Genomic DNA, 23,107 nt, shown 5'->3' on the forward strand with positions numbered 1-23,107 from the left:
TGTTCATTTGTTTCGTGGCCACTAGAGACATGTTGGTAGTTGCGTCTAGAAAAATTCTTTCGAGAAAACCCTCAAAACTGGGAATTCTATCCACTCGCTGACACCTCCTCTTCCCCAGAAAACTGGGGAGGTTCCATGTTTCCTTGAGCTCAGTGGCAAAACACCAGCGGTTTCCCCAGGCGCAGATCTTGACAAGGTCAGACCAGGTTGGAAATGATTTTGACTCGGGCTCCCTGAGAGAGTCTGTGGCGGCGAGTGGGCATGTGTGGACACTTGGGCCTCTGTGTCCCCGCTCAGGATTCTGTGTCCGCAGAGAGCGTGCTGTGTCCACAACTCCCAGGAGGACCCGGCGACCTCAGGGTGGCTTTGTTTTGGCCCCGGTGTTGTGGTCACGGTGGATCGTGTTGCATGGAGGCCTCAGAGCATATGTTGGAGGAACAGTTGAGACTTTAATCTTGTTTTGGGCAGCATTTTTGGTACGTTGGACCCTTTCAGGTTAGTTTAATGACGTGCCAGGTAGAGCTAGCCAGCATGCGGATTTCCCTTTGGGAATGTGTGTGTTTTTCCAGGGCCCTTGGTGGCAACCTGAGCTGAGCTGATCTGATCTGCCCATCTGTCATCTTGGCTTATTCTTGCATTAGTGCCTGGGACTTGTTGCCAGGCCTGCCCTGTCCTTCCTTCCCAGCCCTGAGATCCATAGGCGGGGGAGCTACGATGCTCCTGCTGAGTGTTCGGTTTCCTGGAGGACCAGGGAGAGAGTGAGCAAGCCAGCTGCCCACGGCGGCCGCAAGAGGCAAGACGCTGATCTCTCTGGGGTGAAGCCCATCAGCCCTGGTGAGAATTCTTTGGACGGTCCTGTTTGGATTTTCCCCTTTCATCTCCTCTCCTCCCCGTCTCTTCGGTGTTAGCTGCCTGCAGAATCCATAGAGGAGAAATTGCCACTGGGCAGCCGAGTTCACTGGTTTGAGCAGACCTCCCGCCTCTGACTTGCAGTCTGAATAGTCGACATTTCCTGACCAGGGCGTTCTCCCACCGCACAGCTCTGCTTAGAAGATGCTTGAAGGCCGAGGCGCCTTGTCCTGAGGGGGGACATTTAGTGTGCTCACAGCTTTCTGAGACAGGCAGGATGGTGCAGGGGTTAGGGGCAGATTGCCTGGGCTCACGTTGTCTCTACTGCCTATGGGCTGTGTGACTCTGGTAAAAGAGAGCCCCTCTCTGTTTCTTCATGGTTAGAAAGGGGTAGTGATGATACCTACCTCAGAGGGTTAGGCCAATCTGAGCAAGTACTGTCTTTTCCACCTTCCCTCCTCTCCTCCATAGAAGGACCATAAAATAAAGGCAGGGATTTTTTTGTTGTTGCTAACCTTTAGATCCTTCTTGTTTATTTTTTATTTACTTATTTTTTAATTGAAGTAGAGTTGATTTACAATATTGTGTTAGTTGCAGGTGTATAGCACAGTGATTCAGTTATACATACATATATATATATATACATATATATATTCTTTTTCATATTCTTTTCCCTTATAGGCTGTTATAAAGTATTGAGTCTAGTTCCTTGTGCTATATAGTATAGGTCCTTGTTGTTTATCTATTTTACATCTAGTAGTGTGTGTGTGTTAATCCCAAACTCCTAATTTATCTCTCCCCCCTTTCCCCTTTGGTAACCGTAAGTTTGTTTTCTATGTCTGTGGGTCTATTTCTGTTTTGTAAATAGATTCATTTGCATCTTTTATTTTTAGATTCCACCTATAAGCAATATCATATGATATTTGTCTTTGTCTGTCTGACTTACTTCATTTAGTATGATCATCTCTAGGTCCATCCATGTTGCTGCAAATGGCATTATTTCATTCTTTTCTTATGGCTGAGTAATATTCCATTGTACATGCATGCTTTTTTGCATAAGCTTTGCAGGGTTGGTTTGGGGGTTCCACAGATTTCAGAGACCCATGCTCCTTCTTACTTTCTGCTTCATCATCCCTAGGGTGTGGCTGTGTCCTCAAAGTCCAAAAGGAGTGTTGGAATTCCAGCCATCACATCTACCTTCCAAAAAAGCAGGTAGAGGAGGGGAAGGGATCTAATTCATCACTGTTCTTCATGAGCTCGAACTTAGTCAGATGACCACATCTAGCTGAAAGGAAGGCAGGGAAATGTATTCTGGCATCATGTATTGGCCCACATAAAAATTGGAGTTCTCTTGATTTGAGAGAGACAATAGATATTTGGTAGGTGGGGTAGGTAGTCCGCTGTCCCCACTATACTTAGTTTCAGACCACAAGTTAATCCTAGCTAGAGCTGAGGTTGCAGCCCCTGGTTTCAACCCAGAGATCCATCTTTCCACTGTTTCTAGTAAAAATGGAACATGAGTATTGGGAAACAGCTGGTGGACTCAGTACATGTTTGGAAGAAAAGAGAAGTTCTTTTCTCTTGGGCTTGCACACCAACAGGAACTGATTTGCTTCACAATAAACTTAGGGTCATGGAAATCCATGAATCTTTTTTTTTTTTTTTTTGTGATACGTGGACCTCTCACTGCTGTGGCCTCTCCCGTTGTGGAGCACAGGCTCTGGACGCGCAGGCTCAGCGGCCATGGCTCACGGGCCTAACCACTCCGCGGCATGTGGGATCTTCCCGGACCGGGGCACGAACCCGTGTCCTCTGCATCGGCAGGCAGACTCCCAACCACTGCGCCACCAGGGAAGCCCCATGAATCTTTAAATATACAAATAGATCATGTATGGTCACAAAGAAGACATGTTTCAGTTCCTATCTTACTGACATTTTGTTAGCATTTGACACAGATGATTACTCCTGCCTTCGTGAACGTTCTCTTTCTGGGGTTCTGGTTTTCCTCCTACCTCTCTGTCTTGTTCTGTCCGCCTCTTTTCCTGCTTAATGTTGTAGTTCCTCACGTCTTGATCCTGGGCCCCCTCATCCCTGCCCCCCTTCTCCTCCCTGTATTCTCTTTCTGTGCAATCTCACCTATGGCTTTGGCTTCCATGGCTACTTATTTTTAGATGATTTCATCTTTATATTTCCAGCTCAGACCTTCTCTGGGTTCCAAATCCATTCATCCAATTGCTAGTCAACACCTTTTGGAAGTTTTAAAGGCGTGTGAAGTGCAACAGTCCCCAACCGGAATTCCCAGTTCATTATCAGGTCTTGACAATTGTACCCCTGCAGTGATTCTGTCACCTCCACCCTGGTCTAGGCTATTGCCAGGATTGTTGACGTTTTTTAAAAACACCTTTATTAAGGTATAATTTACACACCATAAAATAGACCCGTTGTAAGTATACAGTTCAGTAATTTTTAGTTAATTTATATAGTTGTGCAATTATCACCACAATCCAGTTTGAGAACATTCCTATCAGCAAAAATAATTTCCTCTAGCCAGTGTGTAGTTAACTACTGTTCCCATCCTCAGCCCCAGACAGCCACTCATCTGCATTTTGTCTCTATAAATTTCCCTTTTCTGGACGCTTCATATAAATGAAATCATATAATATATAATCATTTTGCATCTGGTTTCTTTCATGTAGCATCATATTTCTGAGGTTCACCCATGTAGCATGTATTAGTACTGTGTTCTTTTTATTGCTAAATAGTATTCCATTGTATGGATGTAACATAGTTTGTTTAACCATTCACCAGTTCATGGACATTTTGTCTTGAGAAGTGAGACTCAGCACAGCTATAGTCACACGTTTATTTTTGTAAATATTTTATTGTCTGTTGGCACCATTTTTCCAAGCCCCCATCAGATCAGGGACCTTGTTGCCCCCCCCCCCATATATTTTTAGCATTTAGCATATAGTGCCTAGCAAGGTTGGTACTCAGTTAAAATTTTTTTTTTTAAGAAATGTGGGAATTCTTGGAAATAAAACTTAGTTTTGGAACCAAAACTAAATTCTTTAAAAATAGCTGGGCTTATGTAGATTCTCTTTTGTTTAACCATAGAATGAGTAAATGTATCCACAATGCTTTACCCATATCACAGAACATGGTACAGCTGACCACACTGAGAACCTTGCCAAATAATATTGCCATGGCACCTCCAAAAAAGAGCAAACACTGGCTTGTGTTTTAAGTTCTGTCTTGTTGGCTTTGTAGGCAATTAACTAAACTGCTGTTGCTGATAGAATGCAATATGAGCATTGGATCCGACTCACTGTCTGCATTCAGAAATGTGATGTGGACTTTTGGAAGTTCTGGTTTTATAACCAGACAGACCTTGAGGCACAGCGATGGTGGAATGGTTCCAAAGAGAATGAGCCAGCTTTGTGCTTTTGCAGGCGTGGGCATCGAGGCTCAGGGTGGATAAGTACCATGGCCAAGTTCACAAAAGTGAGAATTCAGTGGCTCTCAAAGTGTGGTCCTACCTGCAGCATCAGCATCAAATGGGAACTTGCTGGAGTTCTCTGGCTCCACCCAGACCTCCTGAATCTGGGGGAGGGGCACAGGAACTTGTGTCTTAACAAGGTTCCAGGTGATTCTGATGCAGCAGATGTTTGAAAACCACAGGTCTAGTCAGGCCTTTTGCTGCCAGATCACACCTCTTTCCTATATGCCGTGTAACCATAGGGAAAAATAAAGGACGCTCTGATCCAGGGACAGTGGGGCTTAGGGCCTGACTCAGTTGGATATTTGGGGCAGAATAGCTGAGCCTAGGGGCCTGCTTCTGCTCCTCACTGCTTCCCTGGTCTCCACAGGCCAGCTTCCCATCTCTCTTCATTTTGATGGGTACCAGGCCTGGGCTTCCCACTCGTCTTTGTCCCGGGGCTTTAGCCAGTATCAGAATCCTTTTCACTGTGACTTGATGTATATGTTGAAGCTCTTAGTGATAGGCAGAGACTTGATTCAAGACTCGGTCCATCTCAAGGATTCCCAGGTAAGTTCCATGTGTTGTTGATGGCAAGAATGAAAATGAATTGTGAGCGTTAGGATGGGTCTCGATATTTTACAGTTTAGTTAAAGTAGTAGTTGAAGTTCTTACCTAATGTCCTTGGAAACCTAAGAGTTAATAGGAGTTCAGAAGGTGACGGGGCAATATTCTGAGAGCCTGTACTAACTTGTGTTAGAAAGCTCTCAGTTCTTGCTCCTGGTATTAAATCACCTGGTCTTTAAAAGCAGATGGAGTGTCATGATAGATCAAATCCAAGCGCAGTACATCAGATCTTGTGTTAAGAGTTCACTGTGAGTTATGCTGGTCCTTTGTCAGGTGAGGCGGTTCCCAAGGCAGCAGCCACTCGGGCTGGTGGCCCTTAATCTTCAGGTGCTTCACTTGGGCTGGTCCTGGGGCTGCTCTGCGCAGGTGGGCGCCTGCGTGATGCTAGTTGATGATCCGATTATACAGGAACTCCAGGCCTGGTGACTTCGTAACTTTTCTTTAAATCTTTCTCAAAAATACTTCCAATGTAACAGAGCCAAGATACCTACTGCCTGAGCTGTGGTGATTTAGGAGCAGGGCTTTGACTCTTTCAGACCAAGACAAAATGAGGTCAGCTCACGCTTAAATAATATGTTCTGCTTGGTTGCATGGGCCCATAGTGCTGAGATGTTTGTTGAATGAATGCCTAGGGGTAAAAGCTTGAACGACCAGAAAAAAAACAGTGTGTGAGTAACACTCTAAGGTTTTATCCTGACTCGATTTTGTACTGGTTTTTCTACTTGGATGATCTAGGCAAACTTTGAAATTCAGTTTCCTGATTTCCTGATCTCAGCCACAAAGAATCTGATTCTTTTTTTTTTTTTTTTTTTTTTTGCTGTACGCAGGCCTCTCCCGTTGCGGAGCACAGGCTCCGGACGCGCAGGCCCAGCGGCCATGGCTCACGGGCCCAGCCACTCCGCGGCATGTGGGATCTTCCCGGACCGGGGCACGAACCCGTGTCCCCTGCATCGGCAGGCGGACTCTCAACCACTGCACCACCAGGGAAGCCTCTGATTTTTTAAGTATGGGCTGGGAGTCAGGAATCCACATTTTTAATAAGCTTCCAGGCTGATTCAGAAGCAGGAGGAAGTAACCCAAACTGTAAAAAAACCATTCTTTTCAGAAGGCAAGACACTTCAGTATTCTTTTTTAAAACTCTGCTTTATTGGTTGTCTTTTAATTTTATTTATGGATTATTTTTAGCTGGAGATTTTTTTTTTTTGCGGTACACAAGCCCCTCACTGTTGTGGCCTCTCCCGTTACGGAGCACAGGCTCCGGACGCGTAGGCTCAGCGGCCATGGCTCACGGGCGCAGCCGCTCTGCGGCATGTGGGACCCTCCTGGACCGGGGCACGAACCCGTGTCCCCTGCATAGGCAGGCAGACTCTCAACCACTGCGCCACTAGGGAAGCCCTAGCTGGAGATTTTTTTAAATTTAGGAATATGTGTCAATACTTTTCTTTATGGTTTTGCAATCTCTTGTTATGGAGCCCTCCCCACCCTAACTGTTTAAAAATATCCACCCATATTTTCTCCTAATACTAATATATAATATGACATAATTATATGTGAATACATTATTAAAACTAATACTATTAGTTTATTATTTTTAAGTATTTAACATGTCAGATGTTATTTTGCTATGAGGTGCAAACATTGTGCCCTATAAAATTTCTACTTTTAGATGTTTGATGTTTTTTTAGACAACATTTTGGAAAATGTTCCATGCACATCTAAAAAGAAGTTATATTTTTCATTGGAGTATGTAATTATTTGTAACATTTGAAATAAAACTTGGGAATATATTGTTTTGAATCTATATATCCCCGTTTGTTTTCTGCATATCTGTCCAACTCTGGGTGAAAGGAGAATTCTAAAAATCTCCCAATCTGATTGTGTTTAATTTTTTTTTTCTTATCTGTCTGTCCGTTTTGATCCTATGTTTTTGCATCTTTGTAGTGAAAACGGTATTTTAATAAACACAAGGTATCTTAGTTTTGAGCCGTGGCCTGTAAGGCTAGATTCCCTGGTTAAAGTCTACCCCATAACTTCCTCTCCGTAAGATCTTGAGCGTGTTTTTTTACCTTTCTGCGCTTCAAATTTTCATCTGTAGAAAGAGGTTATGGTCACATCTACTTCCTAGGACTGCTGGGAGGTGTAAATGAGATAATATGGCAGCACAAATGCGTGACACATAGAAAGTGCTCTGTAAACATTAGCAATCATTTTTATCAGTGGTTCAGTTTATATATTTTTAAGACATCTGAAGACCAGCATAATGGTTCTGCTATAGACAGGCCATAGTACATGACATTTTTCTGATACATTTGAGGTGGAACTTGTATTGCATGCCTGGATATTTTTAATAATGGCTGAGTTATGTGACAGAGTATATTTATCCCTGACTTGGTGATGTGCCTTAGGGCCCTCTGACAGTTTAGTACTTTCTGGAGTGTGTTGGAGTCTCTCACTTAGTGCTTTTGGTGGGGGCTGGTGGCAGTTGTGGAAGTCTCTGATGACAGGTTGAATAGTAGGGATTTGAGAGATGTAAGAAGGCCTCTCTGCTTTTCTCTCACCATCGCCCCAGTTTCATGTGTTGAGAGGATTCCAGACTTTAACACTTGGCTGGGATCGAGGTTGCCTGCAGGTGCTGTGCCTTGGAACCTTGTTGTGAGGTTTTGATGCTTGGATCCATCGTCTATCCTCTCCAGGAAGTTTGGTTATCCTGAGAGAAATTCTGGAAGATTTATCCTTCTTTCTCAAGCCAGAAACTCTAAGGGTTTTGAGTGTGAACCCTTCTGAGGTAAGGAGACCACAGTGGCCAACGTGTCATAGGCCCACCTGGAGAGGCAGAGACACCCTCTCTTATGTGAGACAGGCAGCTCCACGGAAGTAACTCTGGGGAGAACTTTGATACATTCATCTCTGAAGATGAGAGGTGTTCGCTCAATGATCAGCAGCTGATAGTCCTTTTGAAGACTTAAGGTAAACTTAGGTAAATACACCCACAATTTGAAATCCTCCTTCCCTTCACGAGTATGCTTTGCTTTGCTGATTTTCCTTGAGTTTTTATTTTCTATAAGCAATAGGTTGGAAGTTGTAGAAACGTGGTGATACTAGATCTCAGAAATGGTGCTGTTTCGGGTGGTTGTGGGCAAGAGGGAATTGGAAGGCAGGTGAAACCTGGAATATGGGTGTGTAGTGCCTGCACCGGGCAAGGCCTCCCTGGGACTGTGGGGAGAGCAGGACGCTCCAGGCCGGCAGGACCAAGCCGCTGCCAGTTTGGTGTGTTGCTGGCATGTGGACTGGGATTCTGGAACAGTTAGGCAGTCAGTCACCCAACCCAGAGAAGGGTCTTTAGCTGAAGAACAAAGGTCACTGTTGTCATGGCCAGGACAAGGCACAGGTGGCCTCCAGCAGGACCTTCTCAGAAGACAGAGGGCCTGGCATATGCAGATTTCTTCAGAAATTATGAATCTGTGAAAGAGTTTGAGGCGGTGAAGAAGGTTGGCATCTTTCAGAGTGCAAAGTATTTTGGAATGTAAAGAATTTCTTTGGGTTCAGTTCCATGGAAGTTTGTCACTGAGCTGTGTTCTTGAACTATGAAGTGTGAATATTTGGGCTAAAGAATAGCTTCTCTCTCTCTCTTTTTAACATCTTTATTGGAGTATAATTGCTTTACAATGGTGTGTTAATTTCTGCTTTATAACAAAGTGAGTCAGTTATACATATACATATGTTCCCATATCTCTTCCCTCTTGCATCTCCCTCCCACCCTCCCTATCCCACCCCTCTAGGTGGTCACAAAGCACCGAGCTGATCTCCCTGTGCTATGTGGCTGCTTCCCACTAGCTATCTATTTTACATTTGGTAGTGTATATATGTCTATGCCAGTCTCTCACTTCGTCCCAGCTTACCCTTCCTCCTCCCTGTGTCCTCAAGTCCATTCTCTAGTAGGTTGGCGTCTTTATTCCTGTCCTGTCCCTAGGTTCTTCATAACCATTTTTTTTTTTTTAGATTCCATATATATGTGTTAGCATACGGTATTTGTCTTTCTCTTTCTGACTTACTTCACTCTGTATGACAGTCTCTAGGTCCATCCACCTCACTACAAATAACTCAATTTCATTTCTTTTTATGGCTGATATTCCACTGTATATATGTGCCACGTCTTTTTTATCCATTCATCTGTTGATGGACACTTAGGTTACTTCCATGACCTGGCTATTGTAAATAGAGCTGCAATGAACGTTGTGGTACATGACTCTTTTTGAATGATGGTTTTCTCAGGGTATATATCCAGTAGTGGGATTGCTGGGTCGTATGGTAGTTCTATTTATAGTTTTTTAAGGAACCTCCATACTGTTGTCTATAGTGGCTGTATCAATTTACATTCCCACCAAGAATAGCTTCTCTTGATAACTAGTTAATAAATACTGTGGGGGCGAGGGGGGGACAGAAGAAAGAAAATAGAGGGCCTGGGAAGGTGAGGCAGATCCCAACAGGAAAAACGCCTGTGCGAGCTGGGGGCTTGGTCCGCTTTCGCGCGTGGAGGGTGGTGGACGGGGCCTCATGCCTGGTGTGGAGTGAGCGGCGGAGCCCCGTGGAGAACGGGAGGGGTCCTGACTCCCTCCTGGAAGTACTACCGTGGGTGTAAAAGGTGTCTGCTCAGGCATCACGGGCCTGGCCATCACCTCCCTTCTCAAGCCCTTTCCTCTTGCTTTAATTTTCACTTTTCAGTTTAGATGAAATGATTTAGCTTTTTGTCAGCAGCAAGCCTGTCTGGCAAAGTTCCTGTTCGAAAGATTTTTTTTTCACTGCATTTTTTTCCTCTTTGTAACCCTCTTGTAGTTTGCTTGTACCTTCTGCTTCTTGGCATTAATGAACTGGTTCCCCCATGTCCCTCCCCACCATCCCCCCAATCCTTTCCCTTTATTTTTCTGCTCCTAACTGGATGCTAACGGCCATTGGTGTGCCTCCACCTTCTCAAAGTAAATATGTCTGGTTTTCAACTTCTAGATCCTGAAGTTGAACCTTCATGAAACTATGTCAGGCAGGTGGGGGTGGGAATTAAAAGGCTACAGGTGTTGACAGATGACCCTCAGCGAGGCAAGGCTTGGAGAGCAGTGATGGGTAGGGGCAGCTACTTTGTGTGTCGGCCCGCTCAAGTGAGCGTGAATGTGTATGCGCCTGTGAGTGTGTGTGCATGCAGGTGTGTCTACGTCTGTGCACGTGCTCACATGTTGTTTTCGAAGCAGTGGCCTGTCCTCAGCCCTCCTGAGGCAGGCCTGCCACTCGCCGCGGGTCCCGGCTTTGGGACGGGGTGAGGCTGCCACCCCGAAACTGGCCTGATCGGGACTGGTGGCTCTTTTCATGGGTTGGTTTGATGTCTCCCCCCTTTCTCTCTTTTCTCTCTCAGCACCCTCTTTGGTCTGTTAACATAGTCCCTAAAATATGTTCCCTCCGTATACAGTTAAGTTCACCTGCACATTGGTTAAGTTGCAAACTAAAGCTCGAGATGCTAATTAGAAAAGAACCCACTAGGAATTAGGTTCGTTATTCATTTCTCCAGAGGGAAAAACCTTAAAGAATGTTTCAGGATTTTATCCGGCGTTTGCACCTCATTTAATGAAGCCTCATCCAGGAACACGGTTAACTTTTCCATTTAGAATGAAAGCTGTGAGTTTCAGATACAGCAGCGAGCTTCAAACAGCAGTGCCTGACCAGAGCCCTGACCCTGCGGGGATCCAAATGCAATTTCTTTCCTCCCAGGGGATGTGACCCCCAGGCAATGCCCTTCTTAGTGCCGCGTGGACAGCTCCTACCTGCATGGGACACAATCTAAATCAACTTTCAAAGACCATCCTGAGAGAACACTTGATGTTTAGTCTGTTGTAATTTTTAATCAGATATTCTCCTTTCACTCCCTTCCAAATACGATGGAATTTTTAACTGTCTTTAGAAAAGGAGTAAATTATTGATGACCTTGCTTAGTGCACATGATTCAAACCTGTGCATTTGCATTAAAACTATTTTAGGAAGCAGTGGAAATATGTTTTTTTTTCTGCCTGAGGCAGGGGGTTAGAATTAAGTTGTCATTTTGAAATAGGTAATGTGAAAAATCATTAATGTGTTCCCGTATTCTGCATAATGTGACCTCAACTGGTTATTCTGTCATCCTTATTGAAAAAAAACCCCAGTATTCAATTCATTTCTTGGTACCAGCTTCTTAACAATGTCCTTTGCAAATATATGGTTGGTCTGAGCAGGACGCGTTTGTGAAGCTGCTTCTGGGAGCGGGGAAGGCTGATGGGGGCCTGGTTGATGAGTGGGCAGAGCAGAAAGGGGAGAGAGGTGTTCAGCCCTTTCTCCGTTCCAGCCAACGACACAGGGTGGATGGGGGGTGGGCAGGGGAGTTGAGGGCCACTTGCTCTTGCCTTTTCCTTGAAACCTGTTCAGGTTATGCGATGCAGTACCTTTCCTACTTCCTGCTGTGTAAAGGAGGCATGTTTATGGATGGGGGACACTGCTGCTCTGCCAGAGCGGTTTGGGGGGTGCAGGGGCGGCTGGAGACACAGAATGCTGTAGTCGGAGCCGAGGTTCCTTCCCTACGCTTGTACGGATTCTTGCTCTTCATCCTGTGATTTGCCAGGAGCCGTGTCTGCACAGCTGCAGTCACCATGACTGTGCTGACATTAAATATAGGTCACGTGGAAAACATTTGCTCTTTTTTTAATAGATCTTTATTGGAGTATAATTGCTTCACAATATTGTGTTAGTTTCTGTTGCACAACAAAGTGAATCAGCCATATGCATACACATGTCCCCATATCCCCTCCCTCTTGAGGCTCTCTCCCACCCTCCCTATCCCACCCCTCTAGGTCATCGCAAAGCACCGAACTGATCTCCCTGTGCTATGCTGCTGCTTCCCACCAGACAACTATTTTACATTCGGTAGTGTGTATATGTCGTTGCTACTCTCACTTCGCCCCAGCTTTGCCCTCCCACCCCATGTCCTCAAGTCCGTTTTCTATGTCTACCTCTTTATTTCTGCCCTGCAACTAGGTTCATCAGTACCACTTTCTTTTTTTTTTTTAGATTCCATATATATGTGTTAGCATATGGTATTTGTTTTTCTCTTTCTGACTTAACTTCACTGTGTATGACAGACTCTAGGTCCATCCACCTCACTACATATAACTCAATTTCGTGAGAACATTTACTCTTAAAGAGAAGCGCAGGGTCAGCATTTGAACAATGTGACCACTGGCGGCTCAGAAATCACCCCAGGTATTCTCTCGTTGACGGAATTTGGTCTTCACATCACAGAAGGGAGGAGAGGAGCACATTTCAAGTAGAAGGATGTGAAAATAGACATTTAAAAAATATTTTTTATGAATTTGTCAGGCTGGCTTCTTTAACTGATCTTAGTGGCCTAATAAGCAGAAGCTTCTTTCTCATCCATGTAGAAATGAGGTGACTCTCTTCCAAGTGGTAATTCGGGGATCCAGGCTGCTTCCCTCTTGTGTCTTTGCCACACCTGTTGTGGATCCCGAGTTGCCCTGCAGGATGTCTCCATTCCAATCTGTGTGTGTGTGTGTGTGTGTGTGTGTGTGTGTGCGGGCACATGTGTGCACACATGTGCATGCGTCTGTCTGTATGTTATAGGCCTGGCTTGCATTTCTTCTGCTCACATTCTGTTGGCTACAGCTCAAATGGCCACATGTCCTTACGAGGAAAGCTGGGTAATGTATTCTGCTTGTGTCTCCTGGAAATGGAGGGTAGGGATTGGGTGATGAGCTATTAGTTTAGGCCAGTGCTTCTCAAATTTGAGCTGCATCAGAATCACCTGGAAGCCTCCTGGCCGCCCCACACCCCCACCCATTTCTGATTCAGCAGGTCTTGGGTGGGGCCAAGAATTTACGTTTCAGATAAGCTCCCAGGTGATGTTGATACTGCTGGGCGAGGAACCGCACTTTGAATAGTCCTGGTCCAGGAGCACATTTTTGTGTCTTGATTTATCCATGCTAATCGTGGATACCAGAAGTATATCCTTATTATTGTGACTCGAGAGATAGGGAAGGAGAGGGGTAAAAAAGGTAAATAGCCTTGGCCAGGACATTTGGAATGTTACAAATAATTAATGCTCCTTAGAGGAATTGGAGTTTTGGAGGGTTGAGACCTGGGTTGTCAGGTGCGCCTGCTCTGTGGGATGGGGATGAGGTGGGACCTCTGTGGCCAGGCAAAGGTGCTTTCAGCCTGGCTAGCTCTGTTGGAGCAGGAAGCTTTGGAGAATAAAATACCTAAGTGGATACAGGAGAGGTGACACGGAGCAAGCGACAAGCGGGGGGACTTGCGTGAGACTCGAAGGAGAGTTTGTGAGTGCTGGACTGAACCAGGTGTGGATTTGGACACAGACAAGTGGGACTTAGATCTTGAGTTTCTTTGAGTCTTAGTGCCTGTAAAATGGGGAATAATGATGGCTGTCTGTCGGTTACTATGAGAATCAATTAAGTCAGAATTTTGTAAACTTTCTTGGTTCGTGGTGCTTAGAGGTTAAAAAATATCCTACAGTTTCATTTATTATGAAAGCAGTCAGCTTTTTTTTTTTTTTTTGCGGTACGCGGGCCTCTCACTGTTGTGGCCTCTCCCGTTGCGGAGCACAGGCTCTGGACGCGCAGGCTCAGCGGCCATGGCTCACGGGCCCAGCCGCTCCGCGGCATGTGGGGTCCTCCCGTACCGGGGCATGAACCCGTGTCCCCTGCATCGGCAGGCGGACTCTCAACCACTGCGCCACCAGGGAAGCCCCAGCTTTTTAAAAATTATTATTAAAGCAGCCAGCTCCAAACAACTTCATGTACATTGATGTCCTAACAACTCAGTGGCCTTTTGAAAAAATAATCAACATAAATGTTTATGTTTCTACGTTATGAATATGTGTCTCCATTAAATAACTGCAAGTGCTTGTTGATGGACTGTGTGTGTCTGCGGATTCTGCACAGCTTCTCTCTCAAACCTTGGGATTTTGTTGGCATCGTTGCCCTCTTCCTATTCCCTGTCGATGTTTCCTTGTTAACCCAGCAACTGCTGAAAACCCAGCTTTGCAAAGATGCTATGTCTTTGAAAGGAATGCAGTGCAACTAGTATCGAAACTGTGAAAACTGCCTGAGTTGTTCGTATGCTTTATATCTGACCGATGTTGAGCATCACTCTATATCCCTCAAAAGTGTGACATATTTTCCAGTGCCTCTGCAAGTTCACAGTGGTGACCCAGCTGCTTTGGTGCACGGATTGAAAAGAGTGGAATTTGGTAGTTTTTTCCCTTTCATCCATTCACTGAATAAATATTAACTGAGTATCAGCGAGGTGTCGGGCACTGTCCGCCTCCGAACAGCGTAGAGTCTGGGGGGAACCAGACATTGAATCGCATAATCCTGCAAATGTAGACACCCGATGAGGCCAGGGCCATGAGGGGTGAGTTCAGAGTGAGAGCTTGTGGGAGGAAGATTTAACCTGGTCAGGAGACGCTTTCTCAAGTTGGTGGCACCTGAGTTGTTCCTGAAGTTACCGTGCAGTTAATAGGGCAGGGAACCACGTTTTAGCCACAGGGGTGGCAAGTATATCTCAAGCTGATGAAGAACTTGCTTCCTCCCACCCCCCAATTGCGCCGTGGTTGGTTTGAGACTGGTATTGTGGCTTGTGTGCGCCATGTGTGTCAGACAATGTCTGGACTCTTTCTTTAATGAGACAAACCTACTGACGTGCAGTTGGATGGTGATGTGAAGCCCAATTGTGGGAAGAGTTTCGATGTTGTGGATTGGTAACGATCTGTATCACTTCGAGTAACTGCTCCAGGTGGGGGAAATGGCATGAGCAAAGTGGTGGAAGGCAGCTGGGTGAGCCAGCGTGGGTGGAGCAGAAAGTGAGAGGCTGGGAGAGTCAGCAGGGGCTGTGGTGAGCCTCTGGGTCGCAGGGGGCATGTGGGTCTCACGTGAAGACAGCTCGTCCTGGTGGAGAAGGGGAAGTGGTCTTGATTGCTTCCTGGTGATAGATGGTGACTATCAACAGGCCAGGTACTCGGCTACCAAGATTTGTTTGAGTGATTCAAGCAACTAGCAGTTTCCCTGTTTTCACCCTGAATGTAGACTCCAGTGGCATTACAGCCTCCCAGAGCGGAGGGAATCTTGTCCCTTTGTGTGAAAAGTGATCCACGGAAGGGCCCGCTGGAGGGTGCCCAGGGGGCTGTGTGAGCACCTGCAGTTGGCTGGATTGACCAGCTCTGGAGCTCAGGCCCCATACAGTGTCCAGGCTGTTGGCTGGAGTCTGGCCCAGTTTGCTGCTTCTGGGCTGTGAATTTCAGCTGTTCCTGTGAGGTCACGTGGAGCCTGTTACCAGAGTCTGTGTCCCAATGCTTCTCTCTTCTTTACCATTCTGAGGCTTACGTATGAATGGGCATTGCATCGAATCGAGAATGGGCCTGGCCCTTGCCCTTGCCCCAGGGGCCATGACAGGTTCTGCTTTGACTTAAGAATTGGGTGCTCTCTCCCTACATGGGGATGACTTGTGTGGGTGCCTGGCAGGGACGTTTAGCTTCCAGCATCCTGGATTGGGAACCTTGATGTCAATTTAAGGATTATGTTCTTTTTCTTCTTTGCTTGGAGAGAAAACTGATGCACTGTGGTTTCTCCACACAGGTACTTTGTGCTGGATTTTGAGGCTGGTATCCTGCAGTATTTTGTGAATGAGCAAAGCAAACACCAGAAGCCCCGAGGGGCCCTGTCTCTGTCTGGCGCCATCGTGTCCCTGAGTGACGAAGTGCCTCATATGCTGGTCGTGTACTCTGCCAATGGGGAGATGTACAAACTGAGAGGTACGTTCTTCTCCCGGGAACTTTTCAGACGGGCCTCTTGGGTTCACAGTTACCATGGTGATGGCTCTCTTGTTTTTTGATTTTTTTTAAAAATCACCTTTAACAATTTGCCGGGTTTGCGGACTCTGGTGACAGATGCTGCTTCTCCTACCCCTGGGGTGGGGAGAGGAGCTGACATTAGGAAGTGTTTGTCCTAATTAACTGAGCAATTAAGGACAAACAAAAGGTGAGTGATCGCAAACCTGGCTGAGCCTCAGGACTTGGGCAGATTTTTCATATTAGCTCAGTATATATTTTCCTGGACCGTATACTGTCAGTCTTTCCTCCAGTGCCCGTGGGGCTGTGATCTGAGCACAGGTCAAGCCTTTTAAGGGTCATGGTGTCCTCTGCTCAAAGTTCCTCTAGAACCAGCTCTTAGTAGAGGCCCCTTCACTTGTACTTTATTTAACCCATTGTGGCCCTAGAGCCTGGTGAAAAGCCAGCTGGTGTTATGTCCTGTTGTCCACTTTCTCCCCTTCTCTTTGCTTCTTGAAAGCTGAGGTCTGCTAAGCATTCTCCTCAGGTCTCGGGGGAGCCCAGCATTTGGCCGGAACTGTAGGTCTTGTCGCCCCCGAGGCATATCCACCTCGCAGGTTTTCTGATGGGCCAGAGTTGTCTGCAGCGGTGTGATTTGATCGCTAGATCATTCTTCCAGCATTCTGTCATGGGCACATTGCTGGAAAAATTGTCAGTCTTCTTCTAACAACATAACAAAACCAAACCCCAAATGCACATGTTTGCACGCTTGTGCATGTACACACACACAGAGTCAGTTTGCTGACCTTCCTCCAAGCTTTGCTACCCAGAGGCGGGCTAAGCTGAGGTTCCTTTATTTTTATTTTTTGGCCACGCTGTGCAGCTTGTGGCATCTTAGTTCCCCAACCAGGGATTGAACCTGGGCCTCTGGCTTTGGAAGTGCAGAGTCCTAACCACTGGACCACCAGGGAATTTCCTGAGGTTCTTTTATTATCAATATACAAGTCATATCTCAGGATCTATAAAACAATCCACAAACCTATGATATAAAATTGTCTATAGTTGAAGAAAGTTTTTTGTTTTTTGGGAACTGTGAGAAGATTCATGTTCTCTTTGGAGATTCATACAGTGTGTGTCCCAGATTTATATGGTCCTTGGTTTCTCTTTGCTCTTTATTGCTTAATAAAGTGTCAGAGCAGAAACAATAGCAGGTGAAAAACTTAATGCCCCACCGCCGCCTGTGGTTTCGTTTTCTTTTCTATTGAATTTTATTTTTTTATACAGCAGGTTCTTATTTGTTATCCGTTTTATACATATTAGTGTCTACATGTCAATCCCAATCTCCCAATTCATCACACCACCCCCCCCACCCCCACTCGCTTTCCTCCATTGGTGTCCATACGTTTGTTCTCTACATCTGTGTCTCTCTTTCTGCCCTGCAAACCGGTTCATCTGTACCATTTTTCTAGGTTGCACATATATGCGTTAATATACGATATTTGTTTTTCTCTTTCTGACTTACTTCACTCTATATGACAGTCTCTACAAATGACCCAGTTTCATTCCTTTTTGTGGCTTAGTATTCCATTGTATATATCTACCACATCTTCTTTATCCATTCGTCTGCCTGTGGGCATTCAGGTTGCTTCCATGACCTGGATATTGTAAATAGTGCTGCAGTGAACATTGGGGTGCATGTGTCTTTTTGAATTATGGTTTTCTCAGGGTATATACCCAGTAGTGGGATTGCTGGGTCATATGGTAATTCTGTTTTTAGTTTTGTAAGGAACCTCCATACTGTGCTCCATAGTGGCTGTATCAATTTACATTCCCACCAACAGTGCAAGAGGGTTCCCTTTTCTCCACACCCTCTCCAACATTTGTTGTTGGTAGATGCCCATTGTAACTGGTGTGAGGTGATACCTCATTGTAGTTTTGATTTGCGTTTCTCTAATAATTAGTGATGTTGAGCAGCTTTTCATGTGCTTCTTGGCCATCCTGTATGTCTTCTTTGGAGAAATGTCTATTTAGGTCTTCTGCCCATTTTTTGATTGAGTTTTTTTTTTTAATATTGAGCTGCATGAGCTGTTTATATATTTTGGAGATTAATCCGTTGTCCGTTGATTCATTTGCAAATACTTTCTCCCATTCTGAGGGTTGTCTTTTCGTCTTTTTTGTAGTTTGCTTTGCTGTGCAAAAGCTTTTAAGTTTCATTAGGTCCCATTTGTTTATTTTTGTTTTTATTTCCATTTCTCTAGGAGGTGGATCAAAAAAGATCTTGCTGTGATTTATGTCGAAGAGTGTTCTTCCTATGTTTTCCTCTAAGAGTTTTATAGTGTCCAGTCTTATATTTAGGTCTGTAATCCATTTTGAGTTTATTTTTGTGTATGGTGTTAGGGAGTGTTCTAATTTCATTCTTTTACATGTAGCTGTCCAGTTTTCCCAGCATCGCTTACTGAAGAGACTGTCTTTTCTCCATTGTATATCCTTGCCTCCTTTATCATAGATTAGTTGACCATAGGTGCATGGGTTTATCTCTGGGCTTTCTATCCTGTTCCATTGATCTATATTTCCTTTTTTGTGCCAGTACCATGCTGTCTTGATTACTGTAGCTTTGTAGTATAGTCTGAAGTCAGGGAGTCTGATTCCTCCAGCTCTGTTTTTTTCCCTCAAGACTGCTTTGGCTGTTTGGGGTCTTTTGTGTCTGCATACAAATTTTAAGATTTTTTTGTTCTAGTTCTGTAAAAAATGCCATTGCTAATTTGATAGGGATTGCATTGAATCTGTTGACTGCTTTGGGTAGTGTAGTCATTTTCACAATATTGATGCTTCCAATCCAAGAACATGGTATATCTCTCCATCTGTTGGTATCATCTTTAATTTCTTTTGTCAGTGTCTTATAGTTTTCTGCATACAGGTCTTTTACCTCCTTAGGTAGGTTTATTCCTAGGTATTTAATCCTTTTTGTTGCAGTGGTGAATGGGATTGTTTCCTTAATTTCTCTTTCTGATCTTTCGTTGTTAGAGTATAAGCAAGTGATTTCTGCGCTTTAATTTTTGTATCCTGCAACCTTACCAAATTCGTTGATTAGCTTTAGTAGTTTTCTGGTGGCATCTTTAGGATTCTCTATGTATAGTATCATGTCATCTAAAAACAGTGACTTTTTCTTCTTCTTTTCCAATTTGTATTCCTTTTATTTCTTTTTCTTCTCTGGTTGCCACAGCTAAGACTTCCAAACTATGTTGAATAATAGTGGTGAGTGTGGACATCCTTGTCTTCTTCCTGATCTTAGGAAATGCTTTCAGTTTTTCACCATTGGGAATGATGTTTGCTGTGGGATTTGTCATATATGGCCTTCATTATGTTGAGGTAGGTTCCCTCTATGCCCACATTTGGAAAGTTTTTATCATAAGTTGGTGTTGAATTTTGTCAAAAGCTTTTTCTGCATCTACTGAGATGATCATATGGGTTTTATTCTTCAGTTTGTTAATATGGTGTATCACATTGATTGATTTGCATATATTGAAGAATCCTTGAATCCCTGGGATAAATCCCACTTGATTGTGGTGTATGATCCTTTTAATGTGTTGTTGAATTCTGTTTGCTAGTATTTTGTTGAGGATTTTTGCATCTATGTTTATCAGTGATATTGGTCTGTAATTTTCTTTTTTTGTAGTATCTTTGTCTGGTTTTGGTATCAGGGTGATGGTGGCCTCATAGAATGAGTTTGGGAGTGTTCCTTTCTCTGCAATTTTTTGGAAGAGTTTGAGAAGGATGGGTCTTCTCTAAATGTTTGATAGAATTCACCTGTGAAGCCATCTGGTCCTGGACTTTTGTTTGTTGGAAGATTTTTAATCACTTTCAATTTCATTACTTGTGATTGGTCTGTTCATATTTTCTATTTCTTCCTGGTTCAGTCTTGGAAGGTTGTGCATTTCTAAGAATTTGTCCATTTCTTCCAGGTTGTCCATTTTATTGGCACATAGTTGCTTGTAGTAGTCTCTTAGGATGCTTTGTATTTTTGCGGTGTCTGTTGTAACTTCTCCTTTTTCATTTCTAATTTTATTGATTTGAGTCCTCTCCCTATTTTTCTTGATGAGTCTGGCTAATGGTTTATCAGTTTTGTTTATCTTCTCAAAGAACCAGCTTTTAGTTTTATTGATCTTTGCTATTGTTTTCTTTGTTTCTATTTCATTTATTTCTGCTCTGATCTTTATGATTTCTTTTCTTCTACTAACTTTGGGTTTTGTTTGTTCTTCTTTCTCTAGTTCCTTTAGGTGTAAGGTTAGTTTGTTCATTTGAGATTTTTCTTGTTTCTTGAGGTAGGCTTGTATTGCTATAAACCCACCTGTGGTTTCTAAAATGACATGAACCCTTACAAAAGAACAGCCCAACCAATTAACCATTTGAGCCATCTCATTTTGCCTTTTAGTTTTTATTCTCTGGGTTATTAAACCCCAAGTTTGTTTTTTTTAAGGGTTGTTTTAATAGCAAACATAAAGTTTTATTATCTGCGTGAACTAATCACAAGGGCTAAATTTAGCTTAAACTTACCCACTACAGCAGAGGGAGGACACATTTCTGCCTCTTTCTGGCTGGTCCTTGGTCCATCCCAAAGAATCTGGGCATTGGTTTTGTCATTTCACGTCTCACTACATGTAGAGATGAATCTTGATGTTAATAGATGAGCAGCTTTGGGAATGTTTTTGGAGCCTTTGGGTACTGCCACAAAGCAGCAATTCTTCATGTTCCTAAGGAAAATGGCTCTAGTTTCTGCAGAATCCTTTTATTCTTTGGAAGTAGGGTTCACCTAGTCTTACGCTGGTCTGCACTTCCAGATTGCTTCACCAGAAGTTCAGGCTGAAGTTGGGTTTTATTGACAGATGACAGGCTCATTTTTGTAAATGATACAAATTTCTAGGGGAATCATTTTGTTTTCTGCATATTTAACATTTATGCAGTATATATTCTGTTAAAATATTTATGCAGTGAGTTATGCAATTAAATTAACTTGGATTTTATTAGAACCTATTATGTATCCATGATCTTTTAAGAAAATAATTTTATATATTTGAGAGATGGGGGTGTAGATGGAAGATTGTGACTGTGCAAGTGACTGGTACTGTAATGTCTCTTTGGGGGACATTTGAGGGTCTGTAAGTCAACATTTTGTACCTTGTTCTGTTCAGTCATAATAAGAACCCTTGAGAACATATATTAAAATGGTAATTCAACTGAACGCTAATTTTGTAAAGGCTGATAACTCCACATTCCAACTCCGATAGTTAACAAAGGGGCCTTAAACACTGCACTTTGATCCTCCTTTTAGCCACATGTGGTAGAGGCATTAAAAATAATCATGTTTTCTCCTCCCCGCTGCTTTTTAAAGAAGTAGAAATGACTTTTTCAGAAGAGTTTAAAAAATTGGCCAAATTGTTCTCATAACAGACATTTCAGAATAAGTTAGGTTTTTAACGTGGTTTAAGAGGGAATTTTTTGGTCACTTCTTCAGGGAAACCTTCATTAAGCACCTGTCATAGGACTATATTAGGTGCCCCCACTGTGTACTACACAGTAAAGCAAAGTGTTTTAACAAAGCATATTTGCAGCCACTTAGATAATGCCCCACTGAAAAAGAAATTCCACCTCTAACTCCCTTCTAATGACAAGAAACTTACTTTATTCAGTTTTGTTCTGTTTGAAGTTTCTGAGTTGGTATTTATAATTTGAAAAGAGAGATTTAAAAAAAATGTGTTAGGGGCAATAAAAATGCTACAATGTGGATGAACCTGAAAAACATTAAGTAAAAGAAGGCAGCCACATACTGCATGGGAGCATTCATATGGAATGTCTAGAATAGGCAAATCTATGAGGCAGGAAGCAGATTAGTGGTTGCCTAGGGATGGGAAAGGGGGTGGGGAGAGAGAAATGGGAAGTGACTGCTGATGGGTGGAGGATTCTTTGGGGGATACTGGAAATATTCTAAACCAAGATTATGGTCATGGTTGTACTATTCTGTAAATATACTAGAAATCACTTAATATTAAAAACAGGTGAATTTTATGTATGTAAATTCTATCTCAAAGCTGTTAAAAAATCTGTTAGAAATTTAAAAAAAGAGAAAGAATATAAGTGTATTGATTACTTTCGGAGAAATTGATCTGTATGTGTTCAAGTGATTCCATCCAGGAAGATGGAATTCTGAAAATCCCTTTAAGTTTCTCAAAACTTTTTAGATTTGTTAAAAAAAAAAAAAAGGATTTTTGATTGAGATTTGGTGTCGTCAGATCTTTGGCATGAGTACCATCTGCATTTGCCTTTCGCTCCTTCATTCCCAGGCCCCCAACCCCTCAGGTGCGTGTAGAAATGGGTTGGATGTGTTTTGGCTCAATTGCTCCAAGCCTTTCTTTCTCTATTTTAGCTGCTGATGCAAAAGAGAAACAGTTCTGGGTGACTCAGCTTCGAGCTTGTGCCAAATACCACATGGAGATGAATTCTAAGGTAAGTCACTGCGAGGTGGGGTGGAGGGGGGGGCGTTGCATCTGCTGGGATCAGCCTTCAGCCCAGTGATTGGCTTCTTGGGGGAAGCTGTTTTCCATAGTATCTTTAAAGTTCTCCACCATCGAGGAATTCATACTTGTCCTGTGACATTTACATTTAAAGCCAAGAGAAAGGTGGGAGGATTTGCTTGTAGGTAGAGTGAAGGGGAATGCAGACACTTCATTGGAACTGATTCTGGAAAGACACTCCTGTGTCTTTCTGTGTTGTCCATTTAGGCAGCTGGTAACTGGTCTGCGGAGAAGCTTGAGCAGACGGTGTCATTGTGGCGGCGGCAGAGGAGTCAGATTTACTGTTCACGAAGACTCCTTGTCACAGACCCTTAAATAAAACGAGACCCCAGCTCGACGAAGCGCTCTGTAAGGTGCTTCTGCATCTAAGTGTGTCAGAATGTTCTCAGGTAGTTTGGTATCCATGTATGAATTAGCTTCTCCTCAGGATTCAGTCTGAGATCTTGGTACAGATGCGCAGGGGATAGGAGATAGGAGGTAGGCATTTTCATGGATTATTTGGAGGATCTCCTATCCTTAAATACAGGGAATAAATAAGTCAGACAGAGAAAGCCAAATACTATTTGTTATCGCTGATATGTAGAATCTAAAAAAATAATACAAATGAATGCATATACAGAATGGAAACAAACTCACAGACATAGAAAACAAACTTGAGGTTGCTAAAGCGGATGGCAGGGGAGGGATAAATTAGGCATATGGGGTTAACAGATACAAACT

General features: G+C 43.6%; 1 protein-coding gene and 1 non-coding gene across 10 annotated transcripts in view; one reads left to right on the top strand and one right to left on the bottom strand.

Moving 5' to 3' along the window:
* The window catches only part of OSBPL10 (oxysterol binding protein like 10), a 375,388-nt gene that overhangs the window by 166,677 nt on the left and 185,604 nt on the right, over nt 1-23,107 (top strand). For all 9 annotated transcript variants that reach the window (XM_060307431.1, XM_060307432.1, XM_060307436.1 and 6 more), the window contains 2 exons: nt 15,628-15,803; nt 22,240-22,319. In XM_060307431.1, coding sequence (XP_060163414.1) covers nt 15,628-15,803; nt 22,240-22,319 — 256 coding nt within the window. The remainder of the gene's footprint in view (nt 1-15,627; nt 15,804-22,239; nt 22,320-23,107) is intronic.
* Nucleotides 16,717-16,789, bottom strand: TRNAW-CCA (transfer RNA tryptophan (anticodon CCA)). The gene has a single exon. It is a non-coding gene; the product is annotated as a tRNA-Trp (tRNA).

The sequence above is a fragment of the Globicephala melas genome, chromosome 11 (assembly GCF_963455315.2).
Source record: "Globicephala melas chromosome 11, mGloMel1.2, whole genome shotgun sequence".
Classification (NCBI taxonomy): Eukaryota; Metazoa; Chordata; class Mammalia; order Artiodactyla; family Delphinidae; genus Globicephala; species Globicephala melas.